Source organism: Triticum urartu, chromosome 5A (assembly GCF_056163025.1).
Source record: "Triticum urartu cultivar PI428250 chromosome 5A, HENAU_Tu73, whole genome shotgun sequence".
In the NCBI taxonomy this organism is placed as follows: Eukaryota; Viridiplantae; Streptophyta; class Magnoliopsida; order Poales; family Poaceae; genus Triticum; species Triticum urartu.
Window position 1 is genome coordinate 303488456 of NC_141877.1, and position 22930 is coordinate 303511385.

Consider the following 22930-nt stretch of genomic DNA (forward strand, 5'->3'; position numbering starts at 1 on the left):
TATCACTACGATCGAGATCCAATGAACCATTTTCATTGGGTGTGTAACCATATAAGGTTTTATTCATGTAAACAGAACAGCAATTTATTCTCTTACTTAAATGAATAACCATATTACAATAAACATGATCAAATCATATTCATGCTCAACGCAAACACCAAATAACACTTATTTAGGTTCAACACTAATCCCGAAAGTATAGGGAGTGTGCGATGATGATCATATCAATCTTGGAACCACTTCCAACACACATCATCACTACACCCTTAACTAGTCTCTGTTTATTCTGCAACTCCCGTTTCGAGTTACTAATCTTAGCAACTGAACCAGTATCAAATACCGAGGGGTTGTTATAAACACTAGTAAAGTACACATCAATAACATGTATATCAAATATACTTATGTTCACTTTGCCATCCTTCTTATCCGCCAATCACTTGGGGTAGTTCCGCTTACAGTGACCAGTCCCTTTACAGTAGAAGCACTTAGTCTCAGGCTTAGGACCAGACTTGGGCTTCTTCACTTGAGCAGCAACATGCTTGCTGTTTTTCTTGAAGTTCCCCTTTTTTCCTTTGCCCTTTTCTTGAAACTAGTGATCTTGTCAACCATCAACACTTGATGCTCTTTCTTGATTTCTACCTTCATCGATTTCATCATCATGAAAAGCTCGGGAGTCGTTTTCGTTATCCCTTGCATACTATAGTTCATCACGAAGTTCTACTAACTTGGTGATGGTGACTAGAGAATTATGTCAATCACTATCTTATCTGGAAGATTAACTCCCACTTGATTCAAGCGATTGTAGTACCCAGACAATCTGAGCACATGCTCACTAGTTGAGCGATTCTCCTCCATTTTTTGGCTATAGAACTTGTTGGAGACTTCATATCTCTCAACTCGGGTATTTGCTTGAAATATTAATTTCAACTCCTGGAACATCTCATATGGTCCATGACGTTCAAAACGTCTTTGAAGTCCCGATTCTAAGCCGTTAATCATGGTGCACTAAACTATCAAGTAGCCATCATATTAAGCCAGCCAAATGTTCATAACATCTGCATCTGCTCCTGCAATAGGTCTGTCACCTAGCGGTGCATGAAGGACATAATTCTTTTGTGCAGCAATGAGGATAAACCTCAGATCACGGATCAATCCGCATCATTGCTACTAACATCTTTCAACACAATTTTCTCTAGGAACATATCAAAATAAACACAGGAAAGCAACAACGCGAGCTATTGATCTACAACATGATTTGCAAAATACTACCAGGACTAAGTTCATGATAAATTTAAGTTCAATTAATCATATTACTTAAGAACTCCCACTTAGATAGACATCCCTCTAATCCTCTAAGTGATCTCATGATCCAAATCAACTAAACCATGTCCGATCATCACGTGAGATGGAGTAGTTTCATTGGTGAACATCACTATGTTGATCATATCTACTATATGATTCACGCTCGACCTTTCGGTCTCTGTGTTCCGAGGCCATATCTGTATATGCTTGGCTCGTCAAGTATAACCTGAATTCTGCGTGTGCAACTGTTTTGCACCCGTTGTATTTGAACGTAGAGCCTATCACACCCGATTATCACGTGGTGTCTCAGCACGAAGAACTTTCGCAACGGTGCATACTCAGGGAGAACACTTCTTGATAATTAGTGAGAGATCATCTTAAAATGCTACCGTCAATCAAAGCAAGATAAGATGCATAAAAGATAAACATCACATGCAATCAATATAAGTGATATGATATGGCCATCATCATCTTGTGCTTGTGATCTCCATCTTCGAAGCACCGTCGTGATCACCATCGTCACCGGCGTGACACCTTGATCACCATCGTAGCATCGTTGTCGTCTCGCCAATCTTATGCTTCCACGACTATCGCTACCGCTTAGTGATAAAGTAAAGCATTACAGCGCAATTGCATTGCATACAATAAAGCGACAACCATATGGCTCCTGCCAGTTGCCGATAACTTGGTTACAAAACATGATCATCTCATACAATAAAATTTAGCATCATGTCTTGACCATATCACATCACAACATGCCCTGCAAAAACAAGTTAGACGTCCTCTACTTTGTTGTTGCAAGTTTTATGTGGCTGCTACGGGCTTAAGCAAGAACCAATCTTACCTACGCATCAAAACCACAACGATAGTTTGTCAAGTTGGTGTTGTTTTAACCTTCGCAAGGACCGGGCGTAGCCACACTCGGTTCAACTAAAGTTGGAGAAACTGTCACCCGCTAGCCACCTTTGTGCAAAGCACGTCGGGAGAACCGGTCTCGCGTAAGCGTACGCGTAATGTCGGTCCGGACCTCTTCATCCAACAATACCGCCGAACCAAAGTATGACATGCTGGTAAGCAGTATGACTTATATTGCCCACAACTCACTTGTGTTCTACTCGTGCATATAACATCAACACATAAAACCTAGGCTCTGATACCACTGTTGGGGAACGTAGTAATTTCAAAAAAATTCCTACGCACACGCAAGATCATGGTGATGCATAGCAACGAGAGGGGAGAGTGTGATCTACGTACCCTTGTAGACCGACAGCGGAAGCGTTAGCACAACGCGGTTGATGTAGTCGTACGTCTTCACGGCCCGACCAATCAAGCACCGAAACTACGGCACCTCCGAGTTTTAGCACATGTTCAGCTCGATGACGATCCCCGGACTCCGATCCAGCAAAGTGTCAGGGAAGAGTTCCGTCAGCACGACGGCGTGGTGACGATCTTGATGTACTACCGTTGCAGGGCTTCACCTAAGCACCGCTACAATATTATCGAGGATTATGGTGGAAGGGGGCACCGCACACGGCTAAGAATATGATCACGTGGATCAACTTGTGTGTCTATGGGGTGCCCCCTACCCCCGTATATAAAGGAGTGGAGGAGGGGAGGGCCGGCCCTCTCTATGGCGCGCCCTAGGGGAGTCCTACTCCCACCGGGAGTAGGATTCCCCCTTTCCTAGTCCAACTAGGAGTCCTTCCATGTAGTAGGAGTAGGAGACAAGGAAGGGGAAGAGGGAAGAGAAGGAAGGGGGGGCGCAGCCCCTCCCCCTAGTCCAATTCAGACTAGGCCTTGGGGGCGCGTGGCCTGCCTCTCCCTCTCCCCTAAAGCCCAATAAGGCCCATATACTTCTTCTCCCATATTCCCGTAACTCCGCGGTACTCCAAAAAATACCCAAACCACTAGGAACCTTTCCGATGTCCGAATATAGTCGTCCAATATATCGATCTTTACGTCTCGACCATTTCGAGACTCCTCGTCGTGTCCCCGATCTCATCCGGGACTCCGAACTCCTTCGGTACATCAAAAATCATAAACTCATAATATAACTGTCATCAAAACCTTAAGCGTGCGGACCCTACGGGTTCGAGAACAATGTAGACATGACCGAGACACGTCTCCGGTCAATAACCAATAGCGGAACCTGGATGCTCATATTGGCTCCCACATATTTTACGAAGATCTTTATCGGTCAGACCGAATAACAACATACGTTGTTCCCTTTGTCATCGGTATGTTACTTGCCTGAGATTCGATCGTCGGTATCTCAATACCTAGTTCAATCTCGTTATCGGCAAGTCTCTTGACTCGTTTCGTAATACATCATCTCACAACTAACTCATTAGTTGCAATGCTTGCAAGGCTTATGTGATGTGCATTACCGAGAGGCCCAGAGATACCTCTCCGACAATCAGAGTGACAAATCCTAATCTCGAAATACGCAAACCCAACATGTACCTTTGGAGACACCTGTAGAGCTCCTTTATAATCACCCAGTTATGTTGTGACGTTTGGTAGCACACAAAGTGTTCCTCCGACAAACGGGAGTTGCATAATCTCATAGTCACAGGAACATGTATAAGTCATGAAGAAAGCAATAGCAACATACTAAACGATCAGGTGCTAAGCTAATGGAATGGGTCATGTCAATCACATCATTCTCCTAATGATGTGATCCTGTTAATCAAATGACAACACATGTCTATGGTTAGGAAACATAACCATATTTGATTAACGAGCTAGTCAAGTAGAGGCATACTAGTGACACTCTGTTTGTCTATGTATTCACACATGTATTATGTTTCCGGTTAATACAATTCTAGCATGAATAATAAACATTTATCATGAAATAAGGAAATAAATAATAACTTTATTATTGCCTCTAGGGCATATTTTCTTCAGTGAATGTGCTTGTTCTCGCGCATGCTCTTCCTACTAGGATTTCGCCACGTATAGCCAGTCCAATAGTAACTTTTTAAGCTCCCTAGTTAAATACAATAAATATGAAGAAAGAGATAGAGAGGAGATGGAAAAAAGTACTAATACAATAGCCAACCATATTTTTTTGTGGGAAATAACCCACACTACTGTATGAGTGCATATAGATGATGGCTATAGATGACATGGCAGTTCCTTATAGCCATCGGTTGGCTATATTATTAACCATGCTCTAATGCGTTTTTCAAAACCGCCTTTGACTATTGACATGATTAATAGTACATCAGATGTATAATGTGAAAATTATATCATTGGAAGCTCCTTTCACATACGAATTTGACCGTATGCTTTGTGTAAGTTGCATGTCATATATTATTACTCTAACATTTGGTCAAATTTAGCCTCGAAAAATGCATTAGGCCCTGTAGATGGAAGGAGGGAGTAGTAGTGGAAGTGGATCCTCTGACGTAGGTATCCCTGCCTTACCCTCCCTTTCGTTCACTTACTGGCGGACTCCATGCTTGCTAGTCCCCGCATGTCAGTTACTCAATGGGTTCGTCCACGTCAGGGGATCCTCATCCACAGTATACTCCCTTTGTCTCTGCATAAAATGGAGGGAGTGGTAGTATAAATGACGACGCGTGCGGGGGAGGGGGAGGGACGTTGGTTTGCTCTCAACTATGGTCCCACAAGCGAGTGAAAACGCAAGACGAAGCGCGTTCCATTCGGTGAGCGACATGGAGGGTCCAGCGTCCCGGGGTGCAACGCAAACGCGACAACAGCGATGTACAGTCAAAACCGATTGACCGGTCGTCACCGGAACCACTATTCACACCAGAACCTTCGCTGCTCAGCATATGCCAACCACTGCCCCAAAACCACACCTCCTCTCCAGCCGATCCCCTCACCTTTTGATCCCCTAGCCCACATCAAGTTTCCCCTAGTTCGCTGGAAAGCCATGGTGCGCCGCAAGATCACGTACTACAAGATGCTGACGCCGGAGCGCCGCGCAGAAATCGCTGCGGCGGTCGGCGCCACAGACCTCTGTTCCCAAGCTCGCTTTGCGGCAGGCCAATCCCCGAGTTCTCTGGAGCCAAGCTACGAGGAGGAGGAAGCCGATCCGATGTTCATGGCGGAGGTCGCGGTGCAGAAGGCCCCCGATGGGTATGAGACAATGGACGTCGACTTCGTGCCGACGTTCGGGTCCCCCATGGTGTAGGCGGACCAATGGTTCAACCTGGCGATACTAAAGGAGGACCGGGAGGCAGAGGCTCAACTCGACGTGGAGTGCGCGCATGCCACTGCCATCGAGGCTCTCCTGCAGGCGGAACCGGATGTCGTGGATGTGAACCGAGCGGCGGAGGCTCAACTTGAGGCAGAGCGCGCGGATGCTGCTGCCATCGAGGCCCTCCTGCAGGCGGAACCGGATGTCCTCAACTTGAACCGGACGGCAGAGGCTCAACTCGATGCGGAGCGCGCGGATGCCGCTGCCATCGAGGCCCTCCTGCAGGCGGAACCATACGTCCTCGACTTGAACCGGGCGGCGGAGGCTCAACTCGACACGGAGCGCGCGGATGCCGCTGCCATCGAGGCCCTCCTGCAGGCGGAACCAAACGTTCTCGACTTGAACCGGGCGGTGCTCTCGTCCGTGCAGAGCGCCCGCACGCTCCGCGTGAACAAGTAGCTGGAGGCCAAGGACAACCACGGTGCGGAGACACACGTCGGCATCTATGGCTGGTTCGCGCTGCCAGCCAAAGGCGACGAGGCCGTCTCGTTCCACGAGCAGTGATAGTTTTTCTTTATGTTGTTGTTTTTAGGGATCTTTTGTTGTGTAAAAACATATATTGTTATGCAAGTCGCCTGACTTCCATCATTTGGGTTAGTCTACCATTTCAGGCTGTTGGATGAATATCCTACGTCTCCTAACTTTTCTTCCTCACCTCTTCTTCTTCCGCAACAGTCCACCGCACGGGCCGTACGGATCCTCCCCAACATGCGGTTGGATAAACATACTGTATGAACAAAAATTATGTGTCAGTGGTAGGATGGCTGAGCTTGGTTTGTTCACATGCGGTAGCACATGTCAGTGAGGGTGTGTTCCCTTGGTTGGGTTTGCGGCGTGTAGGAGCGACTGTGTGAGGGTGCGGAGCGACCGTGTGAGGGTGCGGTGCGACCGCGACAGCCGTGCGCAAGTGTACCTCCTTTTCATTTTGAAAACTTTAGGCAAGCTTGGCAAAAATGTGTGGCGAAGTATGGCAATGCAAGGCCTAGACCCAAACAGGATAAGTACGTACGTACTAGGAGTACCGGTGTTAATAAAGAAAGGCATGTTTTCCTTCGCGGGATTAATTAATACAAATCCTCATTTGACGTGTCAATTAATGCGTATTTTTTTCTCCAAAGCCAAAATAGCTAACCATCTCACTCCTCATCGCTTGATTAATGCAGCGCCATGCAAACCAACCTTCTCACTTCCGCATGCATGCAAGGGTATATTAATGTCCTTGGTTGCTAGTACGAGGCAAATCCCATCAATTTTGCCTCGATTAGTGTTAGTGGCCTTTTGCAAATTGTAATTTTGATATACTGGCCTTGTGTACAAAAAAATGGAGGTAGTAACTATTTGACTTCCTTCCCCATTGCGGTGACGTCGACGATATCTCGAACGTTGTGGTTTGACGAAGTGTATTCGACGGAGAACACCGTTGAGGGAGACCACCGGACGCAAGTGCCGCCTGCAATCCGAGACAACCGCCTTATTTGCATCCAGGAAGTCTGTTGAACCAAAGGACGCGTAAATGTACTAGTACTACTAGTACACAATAGTGTCGTCCGTCCAGCTTAGTGCGATGAGGTGGTTTCTCGAAGAAGACGATGGAGAAGCGGAGTCAGCGAAGACTGAAATGATGGTTGCTTCGTCCATGCTTTGTGATTTGATGCCTCAATGTTTTGTGATTTTTGATAGAAGGAACAGGGGAGTAGACTTTGTGCTTTATACTATACATGCGTCCAAGCACGCGAGCAAGAGGAGAGACGTTGCATTTTTCTATTCCTTCAATCGATCAATCAATCAATCAGGGAGCTTCAGTTCCATCTTTTTGGCTTTGGCAGCACCGTCCACCATTGTTCCCATCGATGCCAAAAGCTATTTTCACATTTGGCTACACATGGTGGATGCCCTTAATCGTACCACTTGGTTTTGCTCCTATGTGCTATCTATACAAATCTCAATTATATTGATCTAAAAAATTATAGAATCAAGATTAGTAAAAGGAGGTGATTTTGCCACACAGATGGCAGGGGAGGTTTCTTATTTTTGGAGGACGTTGGCCTGGCGGTTTGCTAACATGCGGTCCCATGTGTTAGTGCTTTACCAAGCCGATCCGCGTCACACATGAGGCAGAACAATGGCAGAAGCAACACGTGGTTAACTCGAAGAAGATCTTATCAACAAAAAACTTGAAGAAGATGAGGGAGAAGCGGATTCAGCAACGAGTGAAGTGATGGTTGCTTCGTCCCTCCAACTTCTTCTTTTTAGCATTATTACTTTGTTCCTCCAACTTAACTGCAGGAAAGGTGCAGCTTTGTGATTTGACGCCTCATTGTTCATTACTACGCCGACGCCATGACTAGGGTGCTTCATCCCAGCTGCTCTGACTGTATTTCGGTATGGCACGTGGACCCGATAGAATGATGTCCCACATGTCGGCGAACGGGACTAGAACATTTATGAAAGCGAGCGCTCCACTCTTACGACGGAGGAGTACACGACACGGCGGCCCCGTGAACTGACACTTGTACTGTGTAGTACTATAGTTTTGCTATTTCGCACGATCCATCGATACAAACCCGATTGAACAGGAAAGGCCGGGATTTTTCCCGTGCAGTAGATGATATTGGCCATACATTTCAAAGGCAATTTTAATGTATGCAAACTGAATAATTAAGTAACAATATGATATCTAGTAAAACTAAAAACACATATGATTTATTGTGTTAGAGTGTAGTAGTAGTGCTATATTGCATAGTTGTTAGATGTAACATGCGAGAACGTGTAGAGATGTAGTTTTGGAGGGCCTACAGAGAGAAAAGCGTAATATGATCACCGAAATTCAGAATACGCTCATTACGGTCACTATATATGTTTTGCAGTGATTATACGGTCACTTGCTCACCGTTCAGAATCGGATTGCACTCTGTTGACCGGTCAAATAGTCTGCATGGCACCATGTTGACTAGTTAAACTGACCACGTTCCTTGTGGGTCCCACATGTCAGTTCACATAGGAAAAAGGTCAGATAAACACAAATTTACCCAGGCGCGACAAGACTTCAACCCGTGCGCGGGAATCACCTGGTTGTGTATGTGTTTGTCAGGGCCTGGTGTGTGCGCGTGCACGTGTAGATTGAGCACTAGAGCGTGAGAGTGTGTGTTGGTCGTGTGGTGTGTGCATGCATGCGTGCGTGTGTGCGTGAGTGTTGCGTGCGTGCGTGTGTACGTGTGAGTGTTGCGTGCGTGCGTGCCTGCATGTGTTCGTGTGAGTGTTGCGTGCATGCAGTTCGTGTGCATGCGTGTGTGTATAATTACCACACCAGCTCATGTGTGTTAAAACAGACGGCTCGGCATACCAATACAAGGCACCTTGTCCGATGTGCCCGCCGTCATGACTTCAAACCACCGTCTAATATTTTTTTATCGTTTGTTTTCATTCTTACTAGCAAGATGTCCGTGCGTTGCACGTAACATCAAGATGCATTTGTATGACTAGTTTATCTTATGAGAGAAAAGGATGAACAAGGGAAGACCTTATTTGCAAATGTGGAGAGGTGTGTGGGTACTTTTTTACAAAATTGCCATAGTTTCCTTCCTATCCGTCAGATATAAATCGGACGGCCTATGTTGTAGGATGGCAAGCACACCATTATCACCAACTCTGTTTTTTATAAGAGTGTAGAAGAGTAGATACAAGCCAACAGGTGGACCCAATGGTAGTGAGATAATGTGATGCAACACTAGAGGTGCAACGTGGAGCGTTTAACTGGTCAACTAGTCGTGTCTTGAGAAAATACAGAGCTGTATGGTGAGCCCGTGACTGTATAATAACCACAAAACATAAATGGTGACCGTAATGAGTGGATTCTGAAGTCCAATGTATGTATCGTGCTTTCGCTCCAAATACAATGATCGTCCCTGTATATATCGTGAGAAAAAGATGAAACATGTGTGAATGTGCTGGGGGGGTTATTTTTAGAGGACCTGGAGATAGTTTGTGTGCATATGGGAAAGGGGCGTAGAGGGGGTGTATGCGATGGGGAGAGAGATGTTCTTCGTTTTTCTTTAGTACTAGTTGACCCGTTGCGCCAAATGGTGCAGAGACCCGCTAAAGACATGTTGTCGATGAAAATAGTTTCATTTTGCAAGGACATGACGCAGAGACCCACTTAATCCATGTACTAAAAAAATTCCATGTTTAAGCTGGTTTATATGTGGGCAAGGACATATGATAACAAAACAAAATTTACCATTTTTAAATTAAAAAAATGGAGACTATTGTCTACAATGAGATGTACACACACTTTTAATTTATCTCTGAGCCAAATGGCGTAGAGTCCGATTTGATACCATGGTCGCGTTGAAAATATTCGCATTTTTTCAGTAACTTTATGCTTAAGCAAGCACAAAGAGTATGTCAAACCCATCGGTTTGTCAAATGGCGCATAGACCCACTAAATCCATGTGCAAATTGAAAATAAAAACCATGATTTTTTTTTGGTTTAGTTGTGGACAAACATATATGGTAACAAATTTAACACCCCCCCTATAATAATAAAAAAGAACGGAGGCTTGCCACCTACAACAAGACTCATTTTTAACCAAGAGTTATTTGAAAATAAATGCATGGAAATTTAACTATAATAAGGATCTTTTTAATAATGCTGAAAATTGGAAGGAACGTAGCCTCAAATTATGTAATAGAGTTTTCAAAATGCGGGCATTCTTTTTATACAATTTTGCTACGCTGGCTATAACTTAGGAATCCAGGTCACACTTTGTCCTTGAAACATTGTTGGTAAACTCTCCCCTCCCACTCCTCTGGATTCATTGCACCTTGTCCGTCACAATCCTTCACAATGCACGGTAATTCCTTCATTTGTGAAAGGAGCTGGACAAAAATGCCTTGCACAACGTTTGTCCTCTCTTCAGTGATGGAGCCACTCTCTACATCTCTGTCTTGAAGGGAGCTGGACAAACAATGCTCAGCGCCATGTTTATGACATGTTGTTCTGTTGTAGTAGAAGTGCAAACATAAAATGAGAAATCAATTAAAGAAACAAGGACATGTTGGTCTGCTACAATGGAAGGACAAACTTGAAATGACAAATTATAGTGGTGGTTTCACCCAGAGGGCATTGTGAGGCAAGACATGTGTACGTATTTTTGCATATGCCACAAATTCTGTAGAAGCACATTCATGCCACTGATTTCTTGTAGGGTGGTCCAGCAGTCTGGCCATCTCTCCCAGCAATACTTAGGACCTTTTTTTTAGAAACAGAACATACTTAGGAACTACCCCATTGGGCTACCACTGTTGAAGTATCTTGACTCTTTCTATAACATAGTCTGGTAAAAGAAAGGCACAAACAAAGATTACACTCAGAACACCAAAATTATATCAACCATGACCCATAGAATAAAGGTAAAACCTTGTAAAACTCGCTATAAAAACTACACCTGTGGGTTCCATTCAGCTATTTTGCATCCATTCCATAAAGCAATGTGGCTATTTAGAAGGTAGATATCATGTGGCTAATGCATGTGTACTGCCACTTGACAAAATGACATAAATCAAGCACACAAACAGCAGTGGATGGTGATAAACTTTTTTGAATAAGAGCAGCAAAATTAAAAATTATTCTCTTCAAACCATACAATGGATGGGATGGAACAAGTCAATCTTGCAAAAAGAAGAACAGTAATGGAACATATTTAATTGACACATAAATCTCATGCTTGACATGTAAATGGTCCTAGGCCAAAAAACAGTGATCGGGAGGTGCAAGAACACATAGAAGAATTAAGTAAGGCTAATGCTACAACAACGGTGCATTGCGAATTTTCAAATCACTGGAGCACAATACCATGAAAAAAATATTTTCAGTCTAACAAAATTCACTTTTAACTTGGCATTACTTCATATCCATTTTTATACCTATTTCACCTTACAATTAATAATATGACAATCCAAGTGGACTCCATAATGATGCAATAAACACACGCATGAGGCGTAGTGCAGAAGTATAACATAACTGTTGCAGCTATATATAAGCATTGTCGTTCTGGTGAGATGCATTATCTATGAGCAAGCATGCAAAACTGAACTGACACAATACCAAAGTAAGCTTTTCCAGATCAGAAGGAATCAGGGAAATTTATGCCAACAAACAAAGGAACCTTAGCATTTAGCAGTTAACACAACCATACTGTCAAGAAAAAGTAAAGCTACTTCTCAATATAGGAAATGAAAGATACTTGACCAGAGTTTGCTACCATAGAAGGACCATACTGTTTTAAAAAAATGTAGGAAAACGTTTCCCCTATAAAGAAAAGTTGCACTTGGTATAGCAGCAAATATATCTCGGATCAACCGGAAAACTGGCTCCTGTATAGCTATGAAGTAGGAATGACATGATTCCAATATTTCTCTTCATTTGGTACCGACTACCTGCTTTCTTTATGCTACCATCAAACTCTTTCCAGGGTTCATATGCCCAAATATCTTCCTTTTCTGTCACTTCGAGCGTCACCTCATAGCCCACAGGCTGAGAATTACTACTTTAGATTTCAGATTAAGTAAAGAGATATAAATTCTCACACACACACAAATGTTCATCTTGATTTTCCATTCAATCTTCTGTCTGGAATATATAGCGAAGGATCCCAACATGGAACTTGCAATGTGTTGTCAAGAGTTTCTAATGTACAATTTCCAGCTCATAATGTGTTCACTGAAATGGTAGTTGTGATCAGTTAGCAAAATAAAGCAAGAAACTGGTATCATAGAACACATATTTTGCACCTTAAAGACTGCTAAAATAAACATTCTACATTACTCTCAAGTCCCACTAATTAAGGGGAGCCAGTCAAATATTGTTTATCTTGCAGAACATCCATTACAATGATTGATAAGAGGTGCCGTTTGATTTATCAGAACTCATATGCTTACTATTTTTATGAATCTTTCAGGCTTCCTAATAGCTTACATATACTTTGTTTTTAAATCAGCATTCTCTAATTTCCTCGAAGTGCAGATCCTCTAAAAGAAATATTACAACCATCCTGAAGTCGTATGTGCCGATATCAAGGTGAAGGCACTCCAGCGGGGATTTGAGATATGAAGAGATTGCATGGATGAGAAAGAGATTTGTTCATATGGCACAGGGATTCTCTCTAGTATGCTTATATTTCTTACCTCGAGAACCATGGCCTCTAGGATCAACGAGTTGATGCTGCCGTAGGTCTGACTGATCCAGGGACAGCAAGCCACAAGATCTCCAAGTAATCGGAATCAAAACAATCTGCCTTATCTTCAGTTTCAGACTTCCAGTCACCGGAAATTATATGGCCAAAATCTGATCTTCAGAGAGCATACTGAAAATTACAACGAGTACACATCAATTAAGCTAAAGAATTTGCAAAGAAAGCCTACCACAAGGGACAGAATCTTCAATGAACTGAAATTGCTCTTTACAATGGTGTTTCAACTAATACCACTATTTTCTACGTACTATAAGTTGTTAATTCTTTTATTTCACAACAGAGAGGATTTTTGGGTCTATTGGTGCATATGCTTTATGTCTTTCAGATTCCACCAAGATTATGATAGGACTTGGAGTTACAGGTAAGCTGTAGTATGTAATAGGTACTGTAGTCTGTAAGAGGCACAACGATTTTTTAGAGGCACAACCATGAAACATTATTTTTCAAGGGAAGTTGCTTAATGCAAGGAAAAAAATATTTGAACCTAGCTACAGACCCATATCAATCTCTATAGGCAAGAATTGGGATGAAGATTGAGAGAGTTGAGGAGACGGAGAAACATACCTAGTACAAATTCCATTGCAGCCTTCTTTCATTTCCCTCGTCACCGATAAGCACGTTGCTGACATTAGGTGCCAAGTTGCCTCTTGAATATCCACGAGGAATAGCAGCAACAAGAAAACCCTGAAATTGTATTTAAATAGCTCAGCTAACTAACCATGGTGTAGCAAAATTAAAATGGCCATATCTAGGCAAGAATTTTCGGCCAAAAACTAATGCAACATTACAGCATGGTACGCGAAAATGCAGGAAAATAGCAGAAGGTACTGAAAGGACATGGGACACACATAGACTATGGGGACAAACCGAAATTGCTAATGGTGATACTTATTACCTGAACAGACATTCACATTCATTGGTGTGGCACTTAGTCGTAACTAAAATGCACGGATATAACAAAATATTGGTGATCCACAGTAATAGACACTTGAAGCCCCATGTTGTAATTGTAACTGAGCAGAGATATAACAAAATATTACAGATTAGATATTTATTTAGGAATCAATGAAGAACAAGCAGGTTCACCTCTTCCCCTGCCTCCTCTGGAAGCAAACTGGGGATGCGTTGCTCCCTGTAGGGTTCAGCAAGGAAGTCTACAACTAATCCCAGCATGATAGATCCATACAAAATACATGACTCGCTGAGATATGAGAACAAGCCAAATTTACCACCGAGCCCTTTCCAGCAGCGGAGGCGAGCCGATCCGCCTCCTCCCGAGGCTTCCTCGCGAGCTAGGGTTCATAAGGCCCTCAGGAGACGATGGATCTCGCCGAAAGAAGCGGCAGAGCTTTTGGGGCTGTGGGGGCGGGAGGAAGGACCGGACGAGGGTGGTGGCGCGGCGGCTGTATTGACGACGGAGGCGAGCCGATCTGCCTCCCTGGCTGGCATCCGCGCCTCTCCTCCTTCTCCGGCCGGCGACGCCCGGTTGAGCTCCTCCTTCCGTGGCTTCCTCGCGGTGAGGGCTCGCCTCCTGGCCGCAGGGGGAGGAAGGACCGAACGAGGGTGGTGGCGCGGCGGCTGTATTGACGAGGAAGGGAGTAGCGGGGAGGAGAGAGGGTTGTGGGCACCCACACCGCACGCTCCTGCTGCCGTAGACAAGACGCAGGAGTCCGGCAGAGCACAACGCAGGAGTCACAGGGTGCTTGATACGTTCTAGTCTCATCCATGCTTGGATCCAAATACTAAAGAAAGTAAAATCAAGTTATTGAGCATTTATTATCCTTCAAATACTCTAATCCAGTACTCGCATGTGTTAAAGGAGAGGAATTAAATGAGGAGAGAGAGCTAATACATATTTTAGTAGGTTTCCTATGACTAAAAAATTTTAGCCTCAAGACTAGTCCTAGCCTCTCTTTAGTCAGGGGTGCTTGGAACTTTAGCCTCTCAGCCCCTGTGCCCCACAGTTCTCTCTAACACCAGACAAACGGACGACGTGACGGCCCTGGGGAGACGCATGCAGCCGACGTGCGGGGCCAGGAGCAAAGCCGGCCCACACGTCATCACGCCAGACCAAAGGCGGGTGCAGAAGCCGGGTTCACACGCACTAGCTCACCCTTCCGCAGTTGTCCCCACAATGCACAGTGCATGGGGAACGCCTCGCCAAAAGCGGTTGACCAGAGAAAACTAACCCACGCTGCGGGACATGCAGCTGACGCGCGGGACCAGAGGTAGCACTGGCCCACTCGTCATCGCTGCAGCGCAGGCGCAGGTGCAGAAACCAGGTGCATACGCGGCTGTCGACACACGACCCGGAAAAAAGCGAGGAGCAGAGCCCGCGCAGCGCCTTCGACGCGCGCACGCGGCGTGACAGGGGAGGCTACCCCGTGCACCCAAAAAACTGGCACCCAGCCAATCGGATCCAGCCCGAGCCCACAGGTCATCCCCTGTCCAATATCTACCACACAGTGAAAACGACACAGGTCAATTTCCAACTCGCATCCAACGGCCAGGAGCGAAAAAATGACCACGTTGACCAGAATCAGACGGCGACGAACGAAGGCTCAAATCTGGGGAGCTCCCTGGGAGCGAGTTGGCTAGCTTCTGTTTTGTTTTAAATGACTAACTTTATATATAGTATAAAAATATAAAAAATTAACAGTGCGGAATAAATATCATTGTGGGCACCATGCAATGCAAATTAACGTTCATACTCCTCCATATAATTTTGTAATGTTGTATATATGTAGAGATTCTAAAATAATTTTTTGGCCACACTTTATTCGAAAGGAATGTTGTATGTGAAATAAATGTGAAGAGATGGCTTTTTAGATCAATGGGGTACGTGATGTAACATGTGTGAATGTGTAGTTGATATATTTGGCAAGGCCTAAAGAGGTATCTGTGTGTATTACGTATTCGAGAGAGGCATGGATAGAGGGGCTGGCGAGGGGAGGGGGCGTGGGAGAGATAGCACGAGAAATGAGAGAGGTCTAGAGAGAGACTAATATATGATGTCACGTCGAGAGATTCCCTTGAGTGTGTGTATGCAATGGGGGAGGGTATAGAGGCACGAGGAGTTTTTTGTGTGGTGTCCGTGTTGGTATGTGTGGGTGTGAGAAGATAACGAGACCTGAGGCAGAGGTGAGGCCCTTTCCATCATGCGCCACATTGGTCGGCCCGTGACGCATTTAGGGAGACCCATGGATGAATTATCGTACAAGACAACGATAGCAGAATTGTGAAGGACTCTGTGTCCACTGACAAAGCCGACTAGGATTTGTAACCCTAAGTTATCGGACTAAGGTAACCCCTTATCTCTGATATTACTATTCATCCAACCTAACTTTAAGGGGCATCCTACAAAATTCTCTGCTAGAATCATACTCGTCGATTAGGAAGAGAGGTGTGAGACAATGCGCGAGAGACAGGTCTAAAAATAATGTGCATACAGGAGACACGTAGGCAGGTCTATGTATATAGAAAGGGTCGATGGAGATTGTGTGTGTGTATGCTTGTGAGAGGAAGAGTGCTTGTGATAAAGGTTAGTGAAAACAATCGTAAATGGTTACGAGAGGGAGGGAGGGTTATATGAAGAGCATGTCTGTAAGAAAGACGCCTCGGGAGAGAGTGTGTGAGCATGTGTGAGAGACCACTGATGGAGAGTGAAACTACACGTAAAAGACTGATGTACACATTAATTAAAGATATAAATTATATCCAAATATTAGGATGGGATCCTGATATTTGCAATTCGCGTAAGGAACGGTCATTGATCCATCAGACATCTAGATTCTATCGAATTTGAGTATGTCTATGTTATTATTCGACATAATTGATCCACATAGTTAGTATTTTGAACTCGAGACAATGCATCGCTTTAATAATCGAATATAAACTTGAGTATAGTTCTTGTTGTGTGTGTAAAGCACATTATACATATGAAAGTTACACAATGAACATTATAAATAGCTAGCTATGAACTAGCATACATTTGAATTCAACTTAAGGTGGTTTAAAAAAAATTGAATTCAACATGAAGTCCATTCAATTATTTGAATTCGATATCATGGCATTTGTAAATCGTACCTAAGTTATGGGGGCACCAATCTTTGCTCTGGTTTCGTACATAATAGCATATATAGTCGTGTACAAGATAGATTCAAATTTAGCTCCTCCATTCCAAAATAATTGTAGTTATAGGATTTTCAAGTGTCAAAATTTTAAAAAGAAGCGGATAATTTAATGAGGTTTTCAAACATACAACACTACTAGGGAAAACCTTATACACAGAACTTTAGTAGTAGCGCTTGTTAAAAAAGGGCACTACTGGTAAATAGCAGTAGCGCGTGCTGGATAAACGCGTTGCAGACACAAACGTAGCAATAGCGCGTCATATAGACTACATATAGTAGTAGCGCGTCAAATAAGCGCTACTACTAAAATTCTCACTATTAAGCCGATAGGCTACATATAGTAGTAGCGGTCTTCTAGAAAGAGTGCTACCGCTAAGTTTATTTTAGCAGCGCGTTTACTGTGAAACGCGCTACTATTAATGAAAAGAAAATTAAATGAAAAATAAATAGAAAAGTAAATGAAAATGAAAGAAATAAAAAGAGAAAGGAAATAAATAAAATGTAAAGAAAAATAAATGAAAAAGGAAAAAAAGGAGAAAGGAATAGGAGTAGCGTCTGTTCATCAGAGGCGCTATAGATAACTTAGCAGTAGCGCTTGTTTAGACCCCTGCTATAGAAAGAGAAAAGGAAATAAGAAAAGGAAAGGAAAATACATAGCTATAGTTGTAGCGCGCTTACTGAAAGCTATAGCGCTTTTACAGAAACGCGCTACCGCTAAGTTTGGCTTAACCCAAAAGCGGTTCCCCCCTGGCCACCACTTCTCCCCCAAATCTCTCGCCCCATGCTACCTCTTGAGCACTGCGTTTATTTTCCCTTAAAGAGGAAACGGTGATGCAGCAAAGTAGCGTAAGTATTTTCCTCGGTTTTTGAGAACCAAGGTATCAATCCAGTAGGAGGCTACGCACGAGTCCCTCGCACCTGCACAAAACAAATAAATCCTCGCAACCAACGCGATAAGGGGTTGTCAATCCCTACACGGTCACTTACGAGAGTGAGATCTGATAGATATGATAAGATAATATTTTTGGTATTTTTATGATAAAGATGCAAAGTAAAATAAAAGCAATGAAAATAACTAAGTATTGGAAGATTAATATGATGGAAGATAGACCCGGGGGCCATAGTTTCACTAGTGGCTTCTCTCAAGAGCATATATATTTTACGGTGGGTGAACGAATTACTGCTGAGCAATTGACAGAATTGAGCATAGTTATAAGAATATCTAGGTATGATCATGTATATAGGCATCACGTCCAAGACAAGTAGACCGACTCCTGTCTACATCTACTACTATTACTTCACACATCGACCACTATCCAGCATGCATCTAGAGTATTAAGTTCATAAGAACAGAGTAACGCCTTAAGCAAGATGACATGATGTAGAGGGATAAATTCATGCAATATGATAAAAAAACCCATCTTGCTATCCTCGATGGCAACAATACAATATGTGTCTTGTTGCCCCTACTGTCACTGGGAAAGGACACCGCAAGATTGAACCCAAAGCTAAGCACTTCTTCCGTTGCAAAAAAGATCAATCTAGTAGGCCAAACCAAACTGATAATTCGAAGAGACTTGCAAAGATAACCAATTATACATAAAAGAATTCAGAGAAGATTCAAATATTGTTCATAGATAAACTTGATCAGAAACCCACAATTCACCGGTCTCAACAAACACACCGCAAAAGAAGATTACATCAAATAGATCTCCACAAGAGAGGCGGAGAACTTTGTATTGAGATCCAAAAAGAGAGAAGAAGCCATCTAGCTAATAACTATGGACCCGAAGGTCTGAGGTAAACTACTCACACTTCATCGGAGAGACTATGGTGTTGATGTAGAAGCCCTCCGTGATCGATGCCCCCTCCGGCGGAGCTCCGGAACAGGCCCCAAGATGGGATCTCGTGGATACAGAAAGTTACGGCGGTGGAATTAGGGTTTTGGCTCCGTATCTGGTCTTTTGGGGGTACGTAGGTATATATAGGAGGAAGAAGTACGTCGGTGGAGCAACAGGGGGCCCACGAGAGTGGAGGGCACGCCTAGGGGGGTAGGCGCACCCCGTACCTCGTGGCCTCCCTGTTGGTTGCTTGACGTAGGGTCCAAGTCTCCTGGATCTTGTTTGGTGAGAAAATCACGTTCCCGAAGGTTTTATTCTGTTTGGACTCCGTTTGATATTACTTTTCTTCGAAACTCTAAAATAGGCAAAAAACAACAATTCTGGGCTGGGCCTCCGGTTAATAGGTTAGTCCCACAAATAATATAAAAGTGGATAATAAAGCCCAATAATGTCCAAAACAGTAGATAATATAGCATGGAGCAATCAAAAATTATAGATACGTTGGAGACGTATCAAGCATCCCCAAGCTTAATTCCTGCTCGTCCTCGAGTAGGTAAATGATAAAAACAGAATTTTTAATGTGGAATGCTACTTGGCATAATTTCAATGTAATTATTCTCAGTTGTGGCATGAATATTCAGATCCGAAAGATTCAGTATAAAGGTTTAATATGGACATAGAAATAATAATAATACTTCAAGCATACTAACTAAGCAGTTATGTATTCTCAAAATAACATGGCCAAAGAAAGTCATCCCTACAAAATCATATAGTTTAGTCATGCTCCATTTTCGTCACACAATAATACTCTCATCATGCACAACCCCGATGACAAGCCAATCAATTGTTCCATACTTTAGTAATCTCAAACTTTATAAGCCTTCACGCAATACATGAGCGTGAGCCATGAATATAGCACTATGGGTGGAATAGAGTATAATGATGGGGGTTATCGGGAGAAGACAAAAAAAGAGAAAGTCTCACATCAATGAGGCTAATCAATGGGCTATGGAGATACTCATCGATTGATGTTAATGCAAGGAGTAGGGATTGCTATGCAACGGATGCACTAGAGCTATAAATGTATGAAATCTCAACAAAAGAAACTAGTGGGTGTGCATCCAACTTGCTTGCTCACGAAGACCTAGGGCACTTGAGGAGGCCCATTGTTGGAATATACAAGCCAAGTTCTAGAATGAAAAATTCCCACTAGTATATGAAAGTGACGAAACAAGAGACTCTCTATCATGAAGATCATGGTGCTACTTTGAAGCACAAGTGTGGAAAAAAGGATAGTAGCATTGTCCCCCTTTTTTTGGGGCCTTCATTTTTTATTTGGCCTTTCTCTTTCTTATTGGGACAATGCTCTATTAAATGATGATCATCACACTTCTATTTATTTACAACTCAATGATTACAACTCAATACTAGAACAAGGTATGACTCTATATGAATGCCTCCGGCGGTGTACCGGGATATGCAATGAATCAAGTGTGACATGTATGAAAAATTATGAACAGTGGCTTTGCCACAAATATGATGTCAACTACATGATCATGCAAAGCAATATGACAATGATGAACGTGTCATGATAAATGAAATGGTGGAAAGTTGCATGGCAATATATCTCGGAATGGCTATGGAAATGCCATAACAGGTAGGTATGGTGGCTGTTTTGAGGAAGATATAAGGAGGTTTATGTGTGAAAGAGCGTATCATATCACGGGGTTTGGATGCACCGGCGAAGTTTGCACCAACTCTCAATGTGAGAAAGGGCAATGCACGGTACCGAAAAGGCTAGCAATGATGGAAGGGTGAGAGTGCGTATAATCCATGGACGCAACATTAGTCATAAAGAACTCACATACTTATTGCAAAAATCTACAAGTCATCAAAAACCAAGCACTACGCGCATGCTTCTAGGGGGGTAGATTGGTAAGAAAAGACCATCGCTCGTCCCCGACCGCCACTCATAAGGAGAACAATCAAAGAACACCTCATATTTCAAATTTGTTACATAACGTTTGCCATACGTGCATGCTACGGGACTTGCAAACTTCAACACAAGTATTTCTCAATTTCACAACTACTCAACCAGCACAACTTTAATATCACTACCTCCATATCTCAAAACAATCATCAAGCATCGAACTTCTCTTAGTATTCAACACACTCATAAGAGAATTTTATTATTAATCTTGTATACCTAGCATATTAGGATTATTTAAGCAAATTACCATGCTATTTAAGACTCTCAAAATAATCTAAGTGAAGCATGAGAGATCAATAGTTTCTATAAAACAAATCCACCACCATGCTCTAAAACATATAAGTGAAGTACCTGAGCAAAACTATATAACTCAAAAGATATAAGTGAATCATATAGAGTATTCTAATAATTTCCGAATCATGTGTGTTTCTCTCAAAGAGTGTGTACAGCAAAGATGATTGTGGTAAACTAAAAAAAGCAAAGACTCAAATCATACAAGACACTCCAAGCAAAACACATATCATGTGGTGAATAAAAATATAGCTCCAAGTAAAGTTACCGATAGAAGTAGACGAAAGAGGGGATGCCTTCCGGGGCATCCCCAAGCTTTGGCTTTTAGGTGTCCTTAGATTATCTTGGGGGTGCCATGGGCATCCCCAAGCTTGGGCTCGTTCCACTCCTTGTTCCATAATCCATCAAATCTTTACCCAAAACTTGAAAACTTCACAACACAAAACTTAAAGTAGAAAATCTTGTGAGCTCCGTTAGCGAAAGAAAACAAAAGATCACTTCAAGGTACTGTAATGAACTCATTATTTATTTATATTGGTTTTAAACCTACTGTATTCCAACTTCTCTATGGTTTATAAACTATTTTACTAGCCATAGTGTTGGGGATATTACTACTGGGTGTAAACCGGCTAGGGAAGGCCGGGTTAACTTCATCCGTAGTTGATTATGCTGGAAGCCAATGTAGACAGAAGAGGAAAGGTCCAGGGCCCAGAACCGGTTTGAGGCCCATAGCCGTGAACCGGCATTTGTGTGAAACTTGTATTGTAAGATATAAAGAGTGGAGACTGAACAGGACACGTTTATGAGCCGGTCTCGGGACTCTGTAAACCGACGGGCGCCGCCCATGTATATAAGGGGACGACCCGGCAGTGGTTCAGGACAACAAACAACAACTCAAGAGCCAGACAAAGCGGATTCGCTCCCTGGCCTTCGAAACCCTAGCAATACCAATCACAACTAGACGTAGGCTTTTACCTTCCTCGAAGGGGCCGAACTAGTATAAAATTCCCCGTGTCCCTTTGTCCGGTTTAACCCCTTAAAGCTAACCCGTAGCGATGGTTCCATGACTAAGTCCTTTCACAAGGACATCTGCCGTGACAAACCACGACAGTTGGCGCCCACCATGGGGCTATCGCATGATGGTTTTGAGTTCTTGAAGGGTAGCTTTGATGGACTTAAGGGATACGCTATGGGCCGGATGATGAAGAGTCGTCGCTGCAAGCTCTACATCGACAATGCAGGATGGGGTCCCGAGGCCGATTCAATCGAGTACGGGTACCGGGTCCCCTTTGGTGGGATTCACGTCTTCATCGGCAAGATCGGTGAACCGGCCCCTGAGCCGGACATCTACACCGACATCATCGAACGGCTCGGCGTGCAAGTTCTTCGCCGGTTCAGCCCGAGGCAAGGCATGTTTTCGTGGGTGTCATCCATGGATCGAGGTACGAGGACGGGCCGGTGTCCGATGGAGAGACCGTGGTCTGTTATGATGACGAGTCTTCTAAAGAGACCGAATCACTTTACCAGTTGCAGGACGGCCGGATTGATGGAGGATCCGAGGGAAACAGTATTCCGGATTCCCCCGATCTACCAAACCGGGCCGCCATCTTCATGGCCGACACACAATCGGTGCCTCATTCATCTACCGCCGCAGCAATGCTCTCCGGTTCAACAACGGCCACACCAGCAGGGGCAGGAAGCTCGGCGCCGCCTCCGGCCCAGGCTTGTCTGATTTGTTCAACGCTTTGGCAACGTTGATGGCCGCGGAGGTGGATGCAGCAGCTAGGGATCAGCACAATGCGGAGATTGCAAAGGTGAAAGATCAGATTGCCCAGGCTAAAGCGGACCTGGCAACAGAGAATGCTAGGATGGCTACAGAGCGGGCTGAATTG

At 43.7% G+C, this 22930-nt stretch overlaps 1 protein-coding gene across 1 annotated transcript; it reads right to left on the reverse strand.

Annotated features, from left to right (window-relative positions):
- Positions 1-10179: 10179 nt before the first annotated feature.
- Positions 10180-14482, reverse strand: LOC125508631 (uncharacterized). The gene is made up of 4 exons (XM_087525923.1): positions 14013-14482; positions 13348-13467; positions 12716-12880; positions 10180-12251 (listed from the first exon to the last, which is right to left on the reverse strand). The coding sequence occupies exons 1-3, from the start codon at positions 14084-14086 to the stop codon at positions 12739-12741; spliced, it is 336 nt and encodes a 111-aa protein (XP_087382049.1). The 5' UTR covers positions 14087-14482; the 3' UTR covers positions 10180-12251; positions 12716-12738.
- Positions 14483-22930: the final 8448 nt, after the last annotated feature.